Raw genomic sequence first — 22,002 nt, 5'->3', positions numbered from 1 at the left:
TCAAATCAGCACTTATTTATGCTGAAAACATTCATGAAAAATACATCCTCTTGTGAGAGTTTATTAAAATACGTAAACTTTACAAACTCTCTTTCAAGAACATTTTTCAATCTCACATTTACGTACCTAGTTCATCAAAGTGTGTTTCCGGACCATCTTCATCAGTTACCGAGCACACCAGCCTCGCTTTTAAGAAGGTAGTCCACTTGTTGACAAGGCTACGCAGTCCACCAGTGTCATTCTGAAACCATTTCGTAAACACATTTCAGATTGCTTCAATAAATGTTGAAGTGTGTTTAAAATTTACCTTGGGGTAAATTTTACTATTTGGGGATTTGTTATAATCTGAAAGATGGAAATGTTAACCAAATCTGCATATCAATAGTTAAAGAGGGATATTTAAGATCTATGGTATTTTTAAAAAATAGCCTTAGTTATACTGTTATTCTCCTATTATATGATATCAACTGAAAATGTATCAAAATGAATTTAATAAATATATGCCATAACGCTTTCTAAATTTCTGATGAAAATATGAGTAAACTGTTATGGAGACTACATAATTTAATTTGCCTTTTCTTGATAACTCATTTTCTTCAGTACAAACATAAATGATTGTATACAGGGAAGCGTGCAGATTCTACCGTGGTCAGGAGAGTGGGTTTATACTTACGCCAAATAGTCCCCAATAATTCTATTTTCTCTCCTTCATTTCTCTGCATTATCATTTAATCCTTACTATTTCTAATCAGATGCTTTATATACATATTTCTCTGGTCAGGGCAGGGAAAATGGTATTTGGATCATTCACAAATAGTCTCTATTGAATGACATTTTTTCTGTACTCCCTGAAGCCTTTCACATCATCAGCTGGCTTTACTGCCTTGTTCCAAATGACTGAGAAGCACATAAGCTCCAAAATCAGTGGAATATTGTAATGTTTAAAAATAGACTATTTTAAACAGTAAATATTTTAAGAAATACTTTTGCACAGAAGATGCTAATCATAAATGAGTCAGGACAAGCCTGTAATACTCTTATGTGAGAAGACGAGTTTTTTTGAGTTTCTTCGTATACTTACTCTTGATACACAAGAACATTTTGATCAGTTTGTAATTAGAACTGTATTTTACTAAAGCATTTCTTAATTCTCACTATTATAGACAGTTCCTCAATAATTGTCTTTTACTGATGTTTTGCTGTATTTTATTCACAAGAATTGTTCTATTTCTTTCTATAATATACAATTTAGCAATTTCTTTTTAATACTAATGCATTAAATGGAAAAAAGCAAAAAGTAATCAAAACTGTTTGTGTAAAACCATAACCAAAATATTCCTTGGATTAAATTATTTTCCAAAATAGTGTGTTTATCTTGTATGACTGATGTGAATAAACATTAAATCTAAATGTCTCCTTTTAATATTTTATTAATTTGTAACCGTAGATTTAAAAAGTAGGAAGATAAACTATTGGAAAAAGAAGACATGTTTACATAATTTGAATTTCTTAGTCTTTCTTCAAATTAGAACAACTTTAATACTTACAGGACATATTCTAGCAATCATGGAATGAATCTGTTTTGTGCTTCTGCTATTGTCGGTCAGTTTCTCTTTGAAGAAGAAGTACACCTTAGCATCATTTGGATCAGTGCCATCTGGTATAACATGTGCATCCACAAACATAGGTTCTAGAAAAAAATACAAAGACGATATATATACTCATGATGAAAATCCATCTACTCTCCATCCAAGTAGACCACAGGCACATGCCTTCTCCATCTTTGGTATAAAGGAACAATTCAATAATCATAGCCAGAAAGTCTAAAAGCAAGCAATTGTATTCACTGAACATACCGCATTTGGAAAGTCAAGTGCCACAAAGTATAGCTATGATATAAAGCTTAAACTATTTTTCTCTGTCTGAAATACATTCTGGAAGTACACTAATTGCAAAACTTCTTTGTGCCTGATGAGTTTTAAAATATTGAAAAACTTTTCTACCAGTTATTTCCCATGGGATCTGATAGTCGTTTCATAGAAAAAGAAGTTTGTTTTTAAACGTGTGGTTTTCAATCTAGTGCATATAAACTCAAATTCACTGAAGCAGAATGAGGAGTTGGGAGTCCATGATCTGAAAAACACATTTTACTTAAAATACAGCATATGAAATGAAGGGGAAACTTTTCAAGGAAAAAATGCAGTCATTTGACGACATAGAGGGATTCCTTATTTCAAGAACAAAACAATTTTTGGAATACTCTATTTCCAGATGTACTGGAGGAAAAATTTGAAGAAGTAAATGGACAATCACTGCTTTCTTGTGCTGGTCTGTCAGTGAAATAAGATGCTTAACTGTAGTGATTCATGCTTAACTGTGCAATGTTAAGTGAATTGCCAAATCTAAGGTCAGCTTAAATTTTCCCCAGGGTGAAATGACAAAGATCTTAGTGGTTTCTTCTGCCTCTAAACAACAGTAACTGATTGGAATTGTACATTAAAGTCAAATGAGTACTTTTCATGATGTGAATTCCATGTGACCCCCAAAATTGAAAACATTTGAACACTGATAATCATAAAATTATCATACTTATGATTTCCATTAAGTATTAGTCAAACTGTGAAAAAATAATATATACCAGCTTTATAATTTTAGAATCTAAGCATAAAACAAATAGGAGTTCCTAAATATGCCCTATTCGTTATATTTGTCATAAATTTAGGAAAATGTTTAGATTTGGCATTATTAAAATATACAAGTAGACCAAATAAATAAATGACGTTTAATTGTAATATGTAACAATTAAACAACTGGAGAAGATTCTTGTCTATAGGTACATATGATGAATATCACTGTCATTCTTATTTATTCATATATCCTATGATAATTCTATGATTGTTAATAAAGAGTTAGAATATGAAATACGGCTCATTTCATTTACTTATTTAGCCTAAATATTTAAAATCACAGAGTACAGAATTGTTGTTACTCATATTTTAACTTTTTAACCATTTTAATGTAATTTTCATTATGAAATTAAACAAATTAGTTTAAAGTATGATTCTCAGAAAATGGATAAACTGTTATTTTACCACTTAGCCATTTGGAATTGTGTTGATCAGTTCTGACTGCATTCCTCTTGGTTAAACTTCGAAAAATAGCTGCATCTGTCCCCATGAAATCTATATACATTCCAGAGAAAAGCTCCTCATCTATGAAAAAGCAAATGTGAACAAAATTAAAAGCAAATCGTAACTGTTTTTAAGGCTATTTTTAAAATCAAGGAGAATTTGCTTACTAGATCATGACACATATTACAGAATATTTGTAGTTGTTAATTGGTTTCCATTGCCCACTAAATTAAAAAATTGGATAAAGTTTAATTTGGTCTCATTATTGCCTGTATAATGACCAAAACAATCTTTTTGATATAGAGATAAAAATTCCTCTGCCTGTACTTAATTATACTAAATACTTAACTAAACTTAATTATATAGTGTAGTGTGTATCTGAAATGGCAGAAATAATATAGGTATAAAAATAAAGAAATGGCTTAATTATTACTTCTTTAATAAATAAAAAATACTGTAAGAGTCAGAAAACTTGATTTCTAATTTTGGCTGTAGTTAAACTGGGAATTAGGGATAAGTCATTTAGTACCCTGAATCTCAAACTTCTATTGGAATTGGATTATGATCAAAAGTTTACACTACATATTAAAAACTCTATGATTTTACTAAATGGATTGAAAATAATAGTTTTTATTATTATTATTTCATGAGATGGAAGCCACATCAAATTGTCAAAGTACTATTAATGATAAAACAATTTCATCATTAAATGTATATGTTTTGATCTTTATGCTAGAAGGTTTCTCTAAGGTAAACAAATTGCTACTTTTTCAATTGTAATGCATAACATGTTAACATTATGTTAACAATATAATATGATGTTAATAAGCCATATATGTCTTAACATATTAGTACATATAAAATAAAACTTAAAGATAAGAAAAAAGATATTTTAAAATTAAATTAAATTATCATCATTAATGACAAAATAAGATATGTTAATCTGTATGTTCACAACACTGGACATTTTGCTTATTTGTTAAGATCCACATTAATTTTTATTCTAGTAAGGAGAGTAAGCAGTAAATTGGTATATATGACCTTTGAGTACAAAGTTAAGTATCTATTTAAAAAATAATAAAATTGATCAGGTTTGGCCCACTGAACTACCATGCAGCTGTGTTCTTTGACTGATGTTCTAGAATTACTCGCCTGGCTACCTTCAGATTGTGGTCATTTTGGCAGGACTGAAACATTTTAAAGCACTCTAAGCTCACTGTTTAGTAATAAGCAATACCGGTTGGCCTAGGATAGAATGGAGAATGGAATGTTTTTAATATGTGCTCACCAGGTCACAAACTGGACCCCTACCAGTTAGCAAGTGGGTATGTCAGGCATTGTGTCGCCAAGTTCTGCTTCCTGGTAGAGATCTGAAGTCCATGGGAACAGATTATAGGGAGATAACAAAAAGTGCCTGAAAGAATTTTGAGCTATTTAGCTTCTTTACAATTTTGTGAACATTTGTGAAGCATCTACACAAGTATTCTGTAGATACAATGGTTGTTAAATTGAGATAACTTTGTAGTTAATTATTTCACAGCTTTGTTATACCCAATTATACCCAAAAGAGGAGGTTATAAATTCCTGATATTCAATAGATTTATTAGCACAGCTCTGAATTATCGTATCTGTTTACAGGAAGGAAAATAAAAGGACACTCAGAGGATGGTTTATAGTAGACAGGACTGATTCTAACCCTACTGCACACCACCTTATTAGTTATGTCTTAAACATTACAAAAGAGTTAGATGGCTAATTGGCTTCATTTCCTGTCTTAAATTCTCAGCAATTTTAATAGCAAGTTAAGAATAATAAAGTTTCTGCTTTATTTTGTGTAAGAAATATTTAATTAATGTCATTTTGGAAAGAATTTTATTTGAGAGTAGAAATTCTTTTTTTTCAGAATTTCATTGTAGGGTTTATGCAAAGATAAACTTGCTCCTTTTAAACTTTAATCCAAAAATATTTTGCTTTCCAGTTGTACTTCCACTGACTAAAAAATATCTCATGAGGTTTTGAAGAGGTTCTTTAAGAGATGTCATCTGACTTTGTTCTGCTGCAATAATTACGAAAAATAGCAAAAGAACACTAGCACGTTGGGCCAGATTCCACGCTATATTATGTAATTTGAAATTCTTCTAATGCTCAACGTTTCTTGGCACTTTAATAGATAGAAATATTTTAACCAAGTTGTGTTATTTAGTGCACTGCAATTGAACAGAAATGATAAAACATCAAATGGCAAAGTGAGATGACTACACAAATGAAATGCACAATATTAGAGATAATATTACAGGGATAATCAGTACAATAAATAAGATGATAAATATAAGGTTATAAAGCTTCCTGCTCTTTTTAGTTTCAGGTTTCAAGTTAAGCAAACTGTTTAATGATTTTCTTTGAGAGTAAAAATTATAATGTTAATCAAAATATTAAAAAGTAGCATAGGAATATAAGCCTAGAAATTGAAGTCTCAGGTCCTTGAAAAATGAAGAGCAATAACAACTTTAATTTCATAAATGAATCCAATTCTCTAAAGCGCAAAACTATTACATGACTTACTACAGTTTAACAGGAAAATTTATACTGCCTTGTTTTAACCCTTTTTTGTTCTAAATAATATTTGATGAGATAAAACTCCAATATATGTTAACAATAATTTAGAATTTAGAAGTTTATTTTCATAACATTTAACTTGAAATAAGTGAAAACTTTATATTTTTTCTAGTACTATACAAATCTTACAGTTTCTAAAGGTGAATAAAATTTTCTTCCTCATGAAGAAAATACTTTCTGAGACACTGCTTCTATTAAATAATATTTAGAAACTTATTTGAAAATACTCTGCCTCAGACTTAATTGGATATCTTGAAGTTTCAAAGCTTTCTAATTTTTCTGTCCTAATGATATACTTTCATTTCCTCCCTGCCCAATTTGAATGACTATAGGGAAATAATTTACTGGATAATTTCCAAGCTCACATTTCAGCCAGTGCTGGATGTATTTGTCTTAATTTAGTTTCCAGATCTGAGAAAGAAAGATGAGTTGCCTTTTTAAATGAATCAAAGCAAAGGGTTTTGAACAAATTAATTATTTTTCCACCTGTTCTACTGTCAAATGATGCAATTTTACCACTGGCAATATATAGAGAAACAAAAAGGGAAAAGCATTTACTATATAATCGGCATACTGAAATCCAAGATTTGTCCCATAGTCAACTAACGTTAAGTCAGACATATTCTAGAAGTGTCTTAATTAGCCAGAAAAGAATGTCTTTTAAGTGAGGTATAGACAGGCACTGGATGATTGAGACTCAAGGACATTGATTTGTTAATGTGTGTAGCAGCAAGCAACTGGGCCTGCTTCTTAACTGATATATTTTATAAAAAATGAGAAAATAAAAAAGTGATTTTACGAGCACATCTTTTTTAGTACAGCAACTTCTAGACAATCCACAGAGAATGTACTTGGCTAACACATGCACTTTGTTATTGTTTCTCATGAAAGAAATACCAGTTTTAATCATTTGTAAAAGATTACTAAAACATGAGGAAAAGTGAATATAATTAATACTAGAAAAACAACTACAGAAAACACTGAAATTTACTTTATAATATATATTAATATATGTATGCACATACACAATACCTATTAATATATGTATATACATACATACGCTTTTTAAATGGTTGACTTGCTCTACAAATGACAGCAGTCATATTAGATGAAAAAATACATGGTTATCATTTAATCATGAATATTCTTGGAAATGAGAAATTAAAATTTCTCACAACATTCTTTCTATTATTTTACTCAGGTGTTATCATCCATGCAGCTATCCAAAATGGACATATGATATCATGAATTTATTTTCTTTAATTTCCTTTTTAAAAAAATATTTCCCCCTCCCTCTTTTATTTTCCACTTACTGATCATAACAGACACTGTGTTCACATTGGGGTTGAAAGAGCAGCGTCCTTTTCCAGATTCACACTTGGAGTCAATCATGAAAACTTGGTCCTTTATTACAGATAAAATTGGAAATGTAGTAACAATAAATTACTTTATCTTAGTTAACCAGTTGTTCTTTAGTAAAACAAAGCACCATCATAAATAATATGCTTTCTACTTGGTTGCTTATGCCTTCTCAATTTTACTATAGTAAGACTTTCTTGGCCTATAAGAGGAATCCATTTGTAAGTTATAAAGCTGACCTCAGCAGGTCAAGTTCACATCCTACTACACTCCCCATAAAGCTGATCCAACAAGTTCTCAAATCAACATCAATAAAGAACACTTGGAAATCAAGGATCATTGTAAACCTGAACTAGGTATGTTGAACATTGGCCAAAAGAAGAAAACTGATTACAGAGAAACAATGTGTATAAGAATTATGATACTTTCAAAATAATCAAGATTTTTTTTAAACATAAAATTTTATGTTACCACTTATTTTGTTATATAAAGCATTATACTAGATTCAACAAAATAATTCATAATTTAGATAAAAATGCTTCTTTTACTCATTCATTTATTTATTTAACAAAAATTTATTGAGCACCTACTACTTGCCAGACACTGACAAAACATTGGGGGTAGAGTAAACAAAATAGACAAAAATCCTTACCTGTAGGTAATTTATAATCTAATGACAGACAATATAAATAAAGAATATAAAGAGAATAAATACGTAAAATATAAAGTATGTTAGATGGTACTCAGTGCTTAGGAAAAAAATTAAGCAGGGAATGGGACTAGGGAAATCCACGGATGGGGGGCAGTGGGTTCAATTTGAAATATAATGGTCAGTGTAGCCTCACTGAGAGGGAGCATTTTGTTGGTATATTTATCTTTTTTCTTATATAAAGTTAGTAAAAGCTACTACTAAAATTCAAAGAAAAATGATCACATTTGTAGATTGCATTAAATGATGGAGGACCTTAATTATCAAGCTGCTTTTCAAAATTATCCTGAATGAAATGCGGGCTCAACATTTTTGAGCATGGAATAAAAGGATCAAAACATTGCTTTAAGAAGATTGGCCTTACTTGTGCTTTAAGAAGATTGAGAATGGTGGTTGTAAAGACAGACACTGGATTCAAGAAAACAAACTGGTTTTGAACTGCAGTAGTCCAGGAATTAGGTCTCAGTGGTCAGGGTAAGAGTGGTAAAGATGTAAGAGGATTTGTAAAGTGAAAATCAATAGAGCTTGGCAATCAATAACAAATTGGAGGTAACTCAAGAAGATGAAGAAAACAAAGTTAATTCTGAAGTTTTGACTCTTTAAAGAAAATAAAACTAGTTCATTTTTGTTATACTGAGTTTGACGTATTGGCAGGAAATCCCTGAGGTAATGGGAAATTAGACAGCTTAAAAAGAATCACAGTGCTCTAGCCTAGAAAGGTCCTATAACACGACGCTGTTCATGGATTAACTCTAAAGATGAGGAAAATATGACTTGTCCAAGATCACCCATAGCTAAATAGTGACAAAAGCAAAATTAAAATTCAGTCTCCTGACTCCTATGTCTGCTTTCCAAGAGGTCATCATTTATATAATAACTAAACTAAACAATGATAAACTTGCAGGAAAACAATACAGTTTAGTAAACTTGGTTGTGTAGCCAGAGTCATACATAGATTTGACTAAAAAAGTGACAGTTGGCACTGCAGGAATTGAGGAGATTGCTTAGGCACCACCAGATTGCTCGCCACTGACTTCCTTCTCCATTGCATGGCTTCCTTGCACTCACACGGTGATAGTCTAGATCTTGTCATCACCAGGAAGGGATGTGATCCACGTGAATAATGACTAATTCAAGCACCCTGCAACAATTCTTCAAACTCATCGCCTAAGAATCCTTTCTATTTTTTACAATTTATCAGCCTTCTATCTTCTTGACTTTCTTTATTAACCAGTTTAGATTCCATGCTTTTTAATTTTAAGTTTTTTTGCAAAAATATCCATATTAATTTCCTTGAATCTGTGATTTTTTTCATTGCACCCATAGCCTGTAAAGACACATCTATCTACATTCTCCACACCTGCCTCCAAACTTCTAAGCATTTTGCCAAAGGTTATCCAACAAGGTGTATTCAACATAGTATAGATTTGTGATCACCAACTTAAAATGAACCCTCTACACTGCTCAGCAACCTTTCAAAGACACTCTGTCAACTGGTTCTTCCATTGATAACTTCAAACCATTGCCACTATTGTCAAATCTACCAATTTATTCTCAGCTCATATGATTGACAACCATGTTGCTGAGAAAGTGAAGCCCTTAAATGAGGCATCAGTTTCTCACTACCAAATACATAACTATACGCTAATACATCCACTAATACATGAGAGGAAATATTTCTCTTACTCTGAGACCAATCCTTCCACCAGTGTTTCAGATCCTATCTTATCCAGTCTTCTTAGGCAACTTATACTTTCCATTATCCCTACTTGTTCTTTTTTTTTTTTTTTAAATTAATTATTTTATTTATTGATTTTTGCCTGCATTGGGTCTTCATTGCTGCGCACGGGCTTTCTCTAGTTGTGGCGAGCGGGGGCTACTCTTCATTGCGGTGCACGGGTTTCTCATTGCGGTGGCTTCTCTTGTTGCAGAGCACGAGCTCTAGGCACGCAGGCTTCAGTAGTTGTGGCGCATGGGCTCAGTAGTTGTGGCACACAGGCTTAGTTGTTCCTCTGCATGTGGAATTTTCCCGGACCAGGGCTCAAACTTGTATCCCCTGCATTGGCAGGTGGATTCTTAACCACTGTGCCAACAGGGAAGTCCCCTACTTGTTCTTTAATCTCATTAACTGGATCCTTTACAACATTATTTCAACAACCCCTTCAGCTCTTATACATTACTCTCCTTGAGAATCACATTTCTTAAAGAATTACATATACTCATCACCATTTCCTGAGTTCTCACTTTCTTCTCAATCCACTTCAGTTGGGCATCCAACCTCAACTGCTCTATTGAAACCCTTTTTGGGCAAGACCCCTAATGACTATCATGTATGCAATTGAGCGCTTATTTTTTTAGACCTCTTCTTTCTTGGATTCTCAATGGTATTTGAGATTGTTGTCCACTTCTATCTTTTTTAAATGACTTGTTTTTATTCCCAGAACCAACATACTCTTTTTTTTTTTTTTTTTTTTCCTCTCCTCTTGTTGTTTCTTTTTAGTCTTTTTTTGGAGATCCCTTTTCCTCCATCTGGCCATTTAAAGTTAGGAGATCCTCAAGTCTCAGTCATAATCACTCTTTTCATACTATACTCTTTCTGCATGATTAAACCTACACTTTGTTTGGGCTTCAGTTACTCTTATGAAACAATTACTCAAACATTTATATAGACAAATTTATATTCAGCTGCCTACTTGATATTTCTACTTGTATCTTTCAGCAGCATCTCAGAATCAACAGAATCAAACCCAGGCTCATAATTTTAACCTCAGACATGGTTCTCTTCATTGTTTCTCATCTCAGTTCATGGCAACTTTATAATTAAAGAAGCTAACAAACAAACAAACAAAAAATGAACAACAAAAGCATCAATGTAATGTAAAATACAAGGGACAACACAATTCTGTTCATGGCACTTTCTGCTTAAGGTTGTTTCAGTTGCTTCTTCTTGGACACAGGACAAAGACCAGTATCTTAAAGGTAGCTTACAAGTTCTGAAATGATTTTCTTTCTGCCATTACTCTTATTAAATAAATACATATTTGTAGATTGAATCAATAAGAGAAAAAATAGGACCAGAAAGAGAGTACGTGGTGAAAAATCAGGAAAGAAGGCATGGGAAAATGTCCCATGGTTATAGATGTCAGTAACAGCACTGAAAAATAGAGGGCATGACCAACATGTCATAGATTGGTCTAGGAGAAAGGATGCTGATTAGGGGGAGTCCATTTGATCACTGAGAATCTTGGTCATTAGGGAAGAGCTTCAGTTAATGGGTGAAAATGAAATTTACATTAGAAAGGTTTAATGAAAGACATGGAAAATAGGACTATAAAAGCTGAAAATATAGCCTACTAATCCGAGAAGTTTTGTGATAAAGTAAAAGAAGGAGAAAGGAGAAGAGTTGAAAAAACGTCACAGGAAAGAAAACTTATTGTTGAACAAGAAAAAAAGAGTAAATACAGGGGAAAGGGAATGAAGACGTAAAACAGTGAAGGCTAAAGATCAGAGAACTTTCTTGATAAGGAAAATGCACAGCTATTCTTCTGACAAGAGAAAAGCTACAAAAAGATGCATAAACAGAAAAGTTTGGTGATTAATTTTGTTCAAAAAGCACATGGCATAATTTGAATGCCTGTGATATTCTTGGTCAGTCAAAGGCAAGGTTATCTGCTTGATGAGCGGCAGCATCCAGGGCTTAAACAGTATTCAACTATGGGAACTGGTGTTATGGAGGCATCTGATAAAATCAACCAGAGATGAGAGGTAACATTCCAAGAAGGTGCAGCACAATTAACCAATAATTGTTTCTTATTAATGTTTTATTCATTATTTAAAGTCATCATTTACTTGTGTTGCTTTATTTTTTTCCAGAAACAGAAGACAGTGGATAAAAGAGAAGAACTATGATTAGGAATCTATGTAGCAAAGATTGTAGGCTCTCTGGATGGACACCATTGAATTGCTCTAGGAAAGCTCTGAATCAGTCTCACAAAATAACGGAAGGGCCATAGAGTCTCATGAAAGTGCGTGGTGTTCCAAATGTGAAGTAGGGTTATAAAATGTTCTCTGAGAACCAATGAATTGCTATTAGACAGGCAGATAAAAGATGGTAGATAGTGTCTCAGAAATAAACAGGAATACTTAATGAGTGTGCCACCCTAACCTGGTTCACTTTCAAAGTGGTTTCAGATACATGAAAACTGCCATATCTTAGTACTAACATAGGGTGTTAGCAGTAAGTACTACCTCTGATCACTACAAAATACAATGTTAGTGATGAGTAAGGAGAATTCTCTCAAAATATTACTTTCTGCATCATGTGATCTTTCATTCTAAACTAAAGAAAATAAATATATAAGATGTCTGATAAAACTGTGCATTCTATATTTATATTATTATTTATATACTACAGATATATAAAAATGATGTTGTGGTGAAACACTTTGACTTGAGTTGACTATTAAGGAAAACAAAAAGCTTAAAATTTCATAATCTTTTTCACACTTAAATAGGCTCTTAAGATATTATTTAAAGAGATTAATTAATGGAAATGATTCCCCTTTGAAACACATCTTCTGAAGTGAGACTAAAGTAGTTCATATTTAGTAAAGTGATTAAAATTTATTCCATGCTGGTTTTCCAAAGGGGATTATTTTTTGGACCAACTTCCCAATTAAACCCTGAAGTGTATAGTGGGCAATTTGTACATGGGAAAATGATTTTATTTAAAATATGAAAACCGCTATGCAGTTGGCCTGTACAGTGACTGCACAGCGCTCAGTGGAGTGTCTGACAGACTGCAGACGTCTGGGCCACTAGTTTATTTAATCAGCTGATCACAGGCATGTGGTTCTAATGACAAGCTCAATGCAGCCAACTGTACTCTTCCAAGAAGCATAGCTTTAGTTTTCTTTAAGAATTTTAATATTTCATATCACCTTAAACTACTTGTAAATGGCTCAATTTGGGGTCAAATTATAATTACTCATTTATTTTTAAATGGCTTTTTATTCACTGAAAGATAGATGCATATAAATTACATGTCTGAAAAAAATTTAATAATAAAAGACTAGAGGAAATCATTGTTCAATTACGTTAGTACTAAAGTGGATGAATCCTTGTTAAAGAAAAATAAACTTAATTAAGTATATCAGTAGCAATATTTAATCCTTTTTTACAATTCTAATCTCTAAAATTGAATTAAGGTATTATTTAAGAACTGGACTTTCTAGATTTAAGTTGCATAATGAAACAAAAGCAAGTTAATTTGAAAGAATTCAGTTTTAAAATACTTGTATTAAGTAAAGCAACATGTTTCATTAAAAGAATAAGGAAAACTCTTTTGATCTAATGCGTAGTTTCCTTAGTCAATAATTGTGAACTGAGATAAACACAGTCTTAAATATCACAGGTGAAGTTCAACCAGCCTTATATTTGACTATACAATTAGCTATGTATTTAGTCTTTAGTAAATGCTTTTGTTCACAGAACCCCAAATCATTTTAACCAATGTAAAAATAAAGCTATAATAGCCTAGTGTAGACCAATGTTGGTCTAAAATGGAAGTATGATTTATTAATTATATAAAGTTCTTTTCAGCTAAGGCACTTGTCATCCTGCTTTATACATCTCTTACAGGTGTCTACCTCATAAAAATTTACCAAATTTAAAATATAATAAATAAGAAATTACTTAAAATAGATTTGAGAAAGTGAGTTTATACTACAATATTTCTATAATTTGGAGCAAATATTATCAATGCCTTATGCTCTGTGTAATTATGAAATTATACCATTCTCCTTCCTTTATCTTCTGCAGCTTTTTCATTCAGAAACATATATATTTAATTGAAGGCAAAAGGCTACACTTTAAGTAACCTGGCAGACAGGAACCAAATGTAATATATTTTGTGTTTAAAGGGCTTGAAACTTTTTTTATGGCCATTAATGATATTTCCAAGTTTTTACTGTTAAATACAGTTGTAAGAAGTCTTTTGACACTAACATCAAACTCAGAATGACAAATTGTTACACTTACCTCTGATCTCCTCCCTCTGTTCACATAAGTACAGACCGGGCTGAAAGCACCACTCCCACAAACGTACAAATGCGTGCGGTTGAAAGCCTGAATTACACGGACGAAATTCCCGCAGCCATGCTAAAACAATAGGTAAATAAGCGGTTAGTAACCGAATGACTTTTATAGCTATTTCTAAGTATCACTGTGATACTTTGTTATACATTTTTCTTTCTGTCCTTTTTAATTATTGTTAGGAGATAACAAGAGAACATGGTGTATTTTAGGAGGAAGGTAGTTTACCAGATAATGAGTAAAATGATATGTCTCTCGTATTTCAGTATTTATATACTGAAATAAATACATTAAAAAAAATTTTATGTTCTGAAACTTTATGTTTTTTTTTTATGTTCTGAAACTTTATGAGCTTACTCTTTATCTGAGAAAGTTTAGAAATTGAAAGGTACACCAAATTGTTTGCTCAGATTTTCCTCAAAACATTACACATACACACACGCACCCTCACATATTATATAAACATGTTTTGAATGAACTTGTGTTTATAGAAGGTCCATATTATCATTAGTTACAGTGGCAAACACTATTGGCCTTCATAATTGGTGAATAAAGCAAACCTTAAACAAAATGCCAGCATTGTTGCTTTCTATGAAAAATAATGGAATCCTGGATCTCTCTGCTCTTGATACCCTAAAATACTTTCCTCTCCCCCAAAACTCCTTTCTCACCTGTTCCCAATCCAACCATTGGAAAGGCTGTCATTTATTCACTCAATGGAATGCAAAATAATTATGGTAATTATAAGTTGATTATGACTTTGCAGAAATACATAAACATGGTCAGCACCAAATGCAGATCTCTGAAACCGAATTAACCCTTGCATGTTATACACTTGCAGGGTCACTATCCTTTGCTGACTACACATTAATCAAGCCTGAGGTTGAATGTGGTTCCCTTCACAAAGTCATTGATCTAGCAAAGAACATTATTAAAAATAATGTTAGAAATCAGAGACAAAAATTTTTATAAAGAAATATGTCAAAATCTAACAGGGGTTTTCCCATGCGTGGTCATACAGTGTATTTTTTTTTTTTCTCTTCTAGGTACCATGTATTTTACTAAATTTTTATAATACACATTTATTGTTTATATTATTAGAAAAGTAAAAAAAAAAAAACTTTGCTAAAATAGAAACTTAAAGTCAATATTATTTTATATTTTCTCATCATTTTCTCCTTTTATACTCATTGTTACTTGCCACCAAATATATGTTTATTTTCATATGTAGTAACTGTATACACATGTTTCTATTATGGATTTATATTATCAAATCATCAATCACCAACTCTGCTGTTAAATAAATTTATCCTTACAGACCAGACTATACACTTTATTTTTATTTTAAGACATTAAGGATTTTTGTTAAATATATAGTGTCACTGTATCTTGACACCTGTTTATAGAGGTACCTGGAAATTGACTACATAACTGCAGATGAAATGTGTTTCTCTGGAGAAAAAGCATAGATGAAGTACGATGTATATATAGTATGCCTATGTTAAGGGTATCTGTGAGCAATGACGCTTGTGTTTATTTTTTTCACATCCAAGTCCAGTCATTCTGGGATTCTGTATATAACATTTTCCCGTAAAACACGAATTCGATCTAATTCTATTAATAATAGGTTCTGTCTTTACATTTCGAATACAGGTTATACTTGTTTCATGTATATGTTTATATCAACATATTTGTTATATATATGCTTATTATGGCTAATATTTTTGAAAATTTATTATGTGCTAGAGATTAGAATAATCATTTTATATACTTAACCCCTTTTACTTCCCAGGAAGTTTGATTTTTTACATTTATAGATCACATGTATTGAGCAAACTATATGTACTTAGGCACTTTATATTCATTCAGATTTTTCAACTCAACCCCTTTTAGAAAACAAAAGCTTAGATCTTGTTTAGTTAACTCGCCTGAGGTCATGTAGCTAGAAACAGGTAACACAGATTTTCAAACACAGACGTGTTTTACATTGAATCTTGTACTTTTAACCACTTTATAATTTGTCATTGGGTGAGAATTCCATAGTTGTTACAGGGAAGTTTTTATAACAATTATTAATATTTACAGAGCTCTTAATCCTTTGATGTTAGCTGTTTTTAATCCTCACAGCAATGTTCCAGTTAAAGTATTCAGTCCCATTTTAGTGATGAGGAAATTGAGTCCTCAAAAATGTTAAATGAAGTGCTCTAGGTTTAATAAATAACTCTGGGTCTTGAACCATGGCTACCCTCCACCATGAAGACTAATTCCCACACTATCTGGTGATGCTTTACTGTGCTCCTCCAAAGCCTCCCCGAAGAGAAAAACATGAAAGGAAAAATAAATCAATTGCTTTAATTATTGTAAATCATTTTCTAGGTCCCTTCCATCTCCATTGTGCTTAGTTTCTGTCCACATTATTTCTGCCCTAGACCACTGCAGTTGTGTCAAGTCCATCCAGAAAATATTTATTTACTGAACTCATTCTGTGAAAGCACTGTATATGGTGCTAGCAATACTGAAATGAATAGATTCAGTTCCTGTTTTCAGAGAAAGGGGAGCAGAATACATCAGGCTGTAGTAGATGCTATAATAGGGTTATATTTTTCAAAGTGTGCTATAGAAAGAAAGAGGAAATGAGTGATACTGAAGTGGGTGTAATGGTTTGAGAGTGGATGTCACTTGAGCTGGAACTTGCAGAATAAGCTAGAGATTCTGACAGGCAAAAGCGTAAGGAAGGAACATTCCAACAGAAAACAGCATGAACAGAAAAACTGGAGGCATGATAGCGCAGGATTTAGTTGGGGAATAATGCCTAGAGAGGACAGAGGATTATTGTGTGATGAAACCAGAGAGGCAATTAGAACTGGACTATCATCATGCCATAGCATGATGGGCAGCAGAGAGTGAATTTAAGCATACAGATCTCAGAGCCAGATGACCTGGGTTCAAACTCTGGCTTTATCTTTTACTAGCTGTTTGAACTTGAGATATTTACTTAGCCTCTCTGTGCTTCCATCTTTTTATCTGTAAATGGTGATGATAATATTTGTTGTAAGCAGTATACTACTGAAGCACTTGGAACAGTGTCTGGCACATAATAAATATACCCAGTGTTAGGTATTAGATTCTTTCATATATATTTTCAGTTCCAATTGTCAGTACAAACCCTGTGTAATGGACAGGGAATTTGTCCTGCATAGAGATTAGTACAGGTCCTGACCACAGTAGACATCCACAAAAGGTTTGCGGAATGAAACATCAGTGAACTTCAATACCATGGATGCTTTCTTTTTATTGCTCAATTCTCTTTCAAAACTATTTCAAGGTACAATGCTAAATGAAAACTCAAGTTGCTAACATTACGCAGAATGTAATACCATTTTATGTATATACATATACATGTCATATACTAAAATGCTGGAAGAATATATCCCCAATTTTTAAGTTATTATGTTTGGGTAGTGTAATTTATTTTATTTACTTAACAGTGTGTGCTTACTATGTGCTATGTACTGTTCTAAGCTCTCTGCAAATATTAATTCACTAATCCTCTTAATAACCCAATAAGGTAGGTTTTATGAGTAGCCCATTACACAGTTAAGAAAAATGAGACACAGAGAGGTTAAGTCTCCAGGGTCAGAGAGCTAATAAGAGATTGTTGTCTGTTGCTCTCTGCATGCTTTTCTAGGCCTTCAAAAATTTCTGTGTTAACACGTATTAGTTATATAATTTTAAAATAGATGTTTTAAAATAATATATCCTGGAGCTCAGATTAATAGGGCTTTAAAAATATTGACTCTTCATGGTCCATACTATGCAATGGAAAAAAAAATACCTCTTAATTTTTTTCTTCTTGGCCTATACTTCTTGGTCTGGGGAATATATCAAGGTATTTTGATAAATGTATTCCTAAAGAAAATATATTTTCAAATAGTTTAGGATCCTCTGGTCACAGAAACAGGGAAACTGATATTCTACAATTAATAAATCAAGTTTGATGTTGTGTGTATGTAATGCATATAGGTCTAAATATATGTAACCATGCTTAATTTTTCAATGATCTCATACAGTATTTACTTAGCACATTCATTATCCTCTATCTCATTGGATATGTTTGACAGCATGTGTTATTGTTTAAGCTCAATTTATTTAGCATATGAATAAAATATTAATGTTCAGAAATAAATAGAGCATGTAGGAATGTGAATAAATAGGGGCAAAAAGGGAAATTGGGAGGTAAGTTATGCTCTCTTAGCTGAGGCAGACAATAAGCTATATTCCCACCATGATAATTTATTTTCCTGATAAACATTAGTTTATTATATAGTATTATGATACACATTACCTGGGATCAAATTTTAAATTATATTGCATTAAAGAATATACAAATCAATTTTCACTGCAAAGTAAAGGAGCTGTTACAGTGGAGGATTACTGGACTGAATGTCAATACTATGACATAGTATGAGTGTGTTTCATGTTTGGTAATTGCAATCATTGTTGCTTTTGTTGTGGTCATCCATGTACAATGCTTGGTGTCAGTCGATTTATCTCTTGTAAAAATAAAATACAGTGTGTGTGTGAAAAAAAAAAAAAAAAAAAAAAAATTATATTGCATTATTTTCTAATAATTGAGTATTATTTTTATAGCTTTAATTAAAGTTTGATATAAGTAAAAAATCTAAAGGAATAAGAGATGTTTGATTCTATGGGCTTTTTTCAATTGTTATAGAAATATGAAATTTGTCACTAGTTTATGCTTTTCTTAGTAGAAGGTTAATATAATATTTAAAAGTAAAAAAGTTAATTTAACCAAAATATACCTTTAAAAATTGTGCATAATGAATTTATTATAAACTTATTAATCTAAAGGTATTAATAACTCAGTATCCACTGTGTCCTACCCCCAACCTGAGAAAAGTACTTGGAATAGATCCCCATGCTTACTGCTTCCATCTCCATTTTTCCAGATCTTGTTGAAATTTCATGAAGTGCCTAGATACAGATCTGGGCACTGGATCCAATCACTAAAAATGCAGTGAAATAAGTTCTAGAGTGTTTCAGGTGCACGCACAGGGAGGGGCAGCTAGCCCAGTCCTGGGTGGCAAGAAAGGACTCTCCAGAGAGGTGACATCTGCACTGTTATTTGAAAGGATGAGTAGATGATTTCCAGGCTAAAAAGATGGGAAGGTAATTCAACAAGAAGAGAATCACATGTAGCCTGCACCAAAGGCTGAAAGAGAGAAAGGGTACAACTTATTTGAATTTCAGTATTAATGAACTAGAATAAGGGGAAAAGTTAACATAAGACCTAGCATAATTGCCACCAAATCTATTAAACCTTTCCTAAATATCCCAGGTGCAATGAATTTTTTCTTTGTCTTTTGTGTGTATCCTCAGCATTTATCATATTCTCCCCGGAGAAGTGGCATGTTTTATCAACTAAGAGCAAAAAGATCTAGAGCCATATGTGCCTGAGTCGGACAGAGGCCTCCCACTTGCAGGCAGTGCAGCTTTGGGTAAGTTCCTTAGTCTCTCAGTGATTCAGTTTATCTATCTTAAAAATGTGGATGACGACAATAATGTCCATCTTGCAGCATTGTCATGAGGATTAAAATAAAACACTTAGAATAGCACCTGGCCCATTCCATTAAGTGTTGGCTAGTATTACTTGGTAATTATTGTATATATGTCTCATCATCTCCAGTATATTGTAAAGACTCTTAGAGTTAGGAACTCCACCTTATTTACCTCTGGTTCCTTCACTTCAATTAACTGATTTGTACAAATTAAAATATTCAGTTCCTGTATTTTAAAAAATGAAATATTAAGTAATTAGATGATATTTATTCCAAAAGAGCTAAGAGATTCTTAAATATTTGGTTTCACTGAGAAGTGTAATTAAAATGTTGTTCTATAGAACTTCTATTTAGCATCATTTTTCTGCCACTGGTATCCTGATTAAAGGACACTTGTTTGTAAGTACCTCACATGCCTTAAGCGAGATGAATTTGTCAACGTTCTCTTCTCTTGCATAGACAGAACATATATTTGAAAGTTAGTTTGGTTATTATTTCCCAGGACCCAACAGCGTTGGCTGTACTACAACAGAGTCCACTACCAGTTACCTCTGATTGGCCGTGTGGCAGAATATAAAGATATCCATGAATGATATTACAGCATGACAAAACTACGTGAAAACGTAAGCATGTATTGAAGATTTCATCTAATGACGTCTAATTATAAGAAAGCAAATAACAGACCATTTCTACTTTGCCAAAGGGAGAAAGAAATCAAATGACTTGGCTAAGACTCTTCAGAAAATCAACAATAATTTTTGGAAAGAGAATGTGCAAAGGTATCTAAATCCTATATATTCTGCCTGTGGCAGTTTGTATGAATGGGACACAGAAATTTTTTTGAACAAAGAACAATTAAATCCAGTAATTACAACCACAGGATATTATTGTGGCAAAAGGCGAGACATGATCGCATAAACATCAATGGGAAAAATCTCTACATTAAAGGATGAAAGAAAATAGTTTAATTCATGCAAAATTATTGAAATCATAGCTTCAGGGGACCAAAAAAAAAAGTGCCTTTTCCACAACATTATACTTCATTCTGCTATTGGTTCCCTAGAAAACAATTGTAATGTACTCTTTTGAATGTTTCTTTCACATTTTTCTGGATTTTTTTCCTTTTCGGTTGTGGTCCAACAGATCCTGTGGGTAGCAAATATGCTCCTGTGAGCTCCTTTTGCCCATTTAAAATTTTCTCTTATAAGGTGAATTATGAAACTAAAACAATGAAACCCTGAGCTGAGTCACTCCTGGTGAGCACTCTTGCCAAAACACCCGCTGGTGAGACCCAGAGATCTGCACTCCAGAGTCTGCTGTGGTCCTGCCTTAAGCCAGGCTTTTTCAGAACTTTGTTCTGAACTGCTAAGAATCAATAAAATATAAAAGTTTCATTTCCACACTTCTTCTCCCACAAGGAAGAAGTTTGAGACAAGAAGGTGAAATGACATCTAAGCTTCATTATAAACATTAAATGACTTGTGCACATTAAAGAGCTGTTCCATGTATTTTTTATAATATTCAAGAATAATTTAATGTGTCAGTTTCAGCAAGTCATTTGTAGAAATCAATATAGATTTATTCCTTGATTCTTTATATGGAATCTTTATATGGAATACATTTTGTAAAAGTATTGCACACTGAACATTTACTGATATTTGTATCTGCCTTGATTTTTGTTTCTGTGGTTATTTTTAATTAACAAAGATAACAGCCATTACTGGTGATTTATGCTTCTGGAATGTGCTGGCTAACCACTACCCTTTTGACGAGAATCTTTCTTTGGAAAAGCCCACATGGTATCTGGGAGCTACTCCAGACACTTGAATTATCATTATTTCAGCAGCCTGCTGAGAATTCTGCAGGTTGGATCCACTTTGAACAGGGGTTATTACTGAAATCCATCATGAAAAGTGTCAGGGTTCAATAATGAAAGCAACGCAGGAAATTTTTACCCAGTCAGGAATTCCTACGTTACAGTGTTTAAGATTTCCAATCACTTTGCATTTACATTTCTTACCATGTGTCCAGCAGAGGATTCAAAACACCAATACCCTTTGTCTCATTCTTGGATGCACTCAAAGTACATGAATTCAAAGACTAAATATTTAAGTTTTGGATTTTTTAAGCACTCACTGTGGGATCTTTGCCAGCCATTTTGCACTCTTCAACTTTGATTGTAGATGCTGGCCAGAAAACCTGCTCAAAAAGGAAAATAAAGGTTGCATAATCTCACTTGTATATATGACAGCTCAGTGCTCTTCATTTACTTTATGCTAACAGATTTCTTTAATTCTATATTTATATTTCAAATTTCTTCTTTCATTTTATGAACTCGTTAATAAAGATTTTATTACTTTATTCCAACAATTATGTTTTTGTTTGTTCCATGAATTTTTCCTTCAACAATTCTTTCTATAATATGTGCTCATTTACTAATGGTACAATTTTAAAATAAGGAAATTATTGATGTGCACAATATAATGTATATTTCCCTCCCTCTGATTTATAGTAC

The 22,002-nt window shown here is 32.4% G+C and overlaps 1 protein-coding gene across 1 annotated transcript in view; it reads right to left on the bottom strand.

Moving 5' to 3' along the window:
• Nucleotides 1-22,002, bottom strand: part of SEMA3C (semaphorin 3C) — a 193,662-nt gene that overhangs the window by 69,041 nt on the left and 102,619 nt on the right. Inside the window, exons 4-9 of the mRNA XM_059934052.1 lie at nucleotides 21,624-21,686; nucleotides 13,855-13,974; nucleotides 7,061-7,151; nucleotides 3,093-3,212; nucleotides 1,548-1,690; nucleotides 127-241 (exon numbers count right to left, since the gene is read on the bottom strand). Of these exons, the coding sequence (XP_059790035.1) occupies nucleotides 127-241; nucleotides 1,548-1,690; nucleotides 3,093-3,212; nucleotides 7,061-7,151; nucleotides 13,855-13,974; nucleotides 21,624-21,686 (652 nt within the window). The remainder of the gene's footprint in view (nucleotides 1-126; nucleotides 242-1,547; nucleotides 1,691-3,092; nucleotides 3,213-7,060; nucleotides 7,152-13,854; nucleotides 13,975-21,623; nucleotides 21,687-22,002) is intronic.

This window comes from Balaenoptera ricei, chromosome 9 (assembly GCF_028023285.1).
Source record: "Balaenoptera ricei isolate mBalRic1 chromosome 9, mBalRic1.hap2, whole genome shotgun sequence".
NCBI lineage: Eukaryota > Metazoa > Chordata > Mammalia > Artiodactyla > Balaenopteridae > Balaenoptera > Balaenoptera ricei.
The sequence above is the reverse complement of the archived record's forward strand: the minus strand, read 5'-3'. Positions and strand labels throughout refer to the sequence as shown.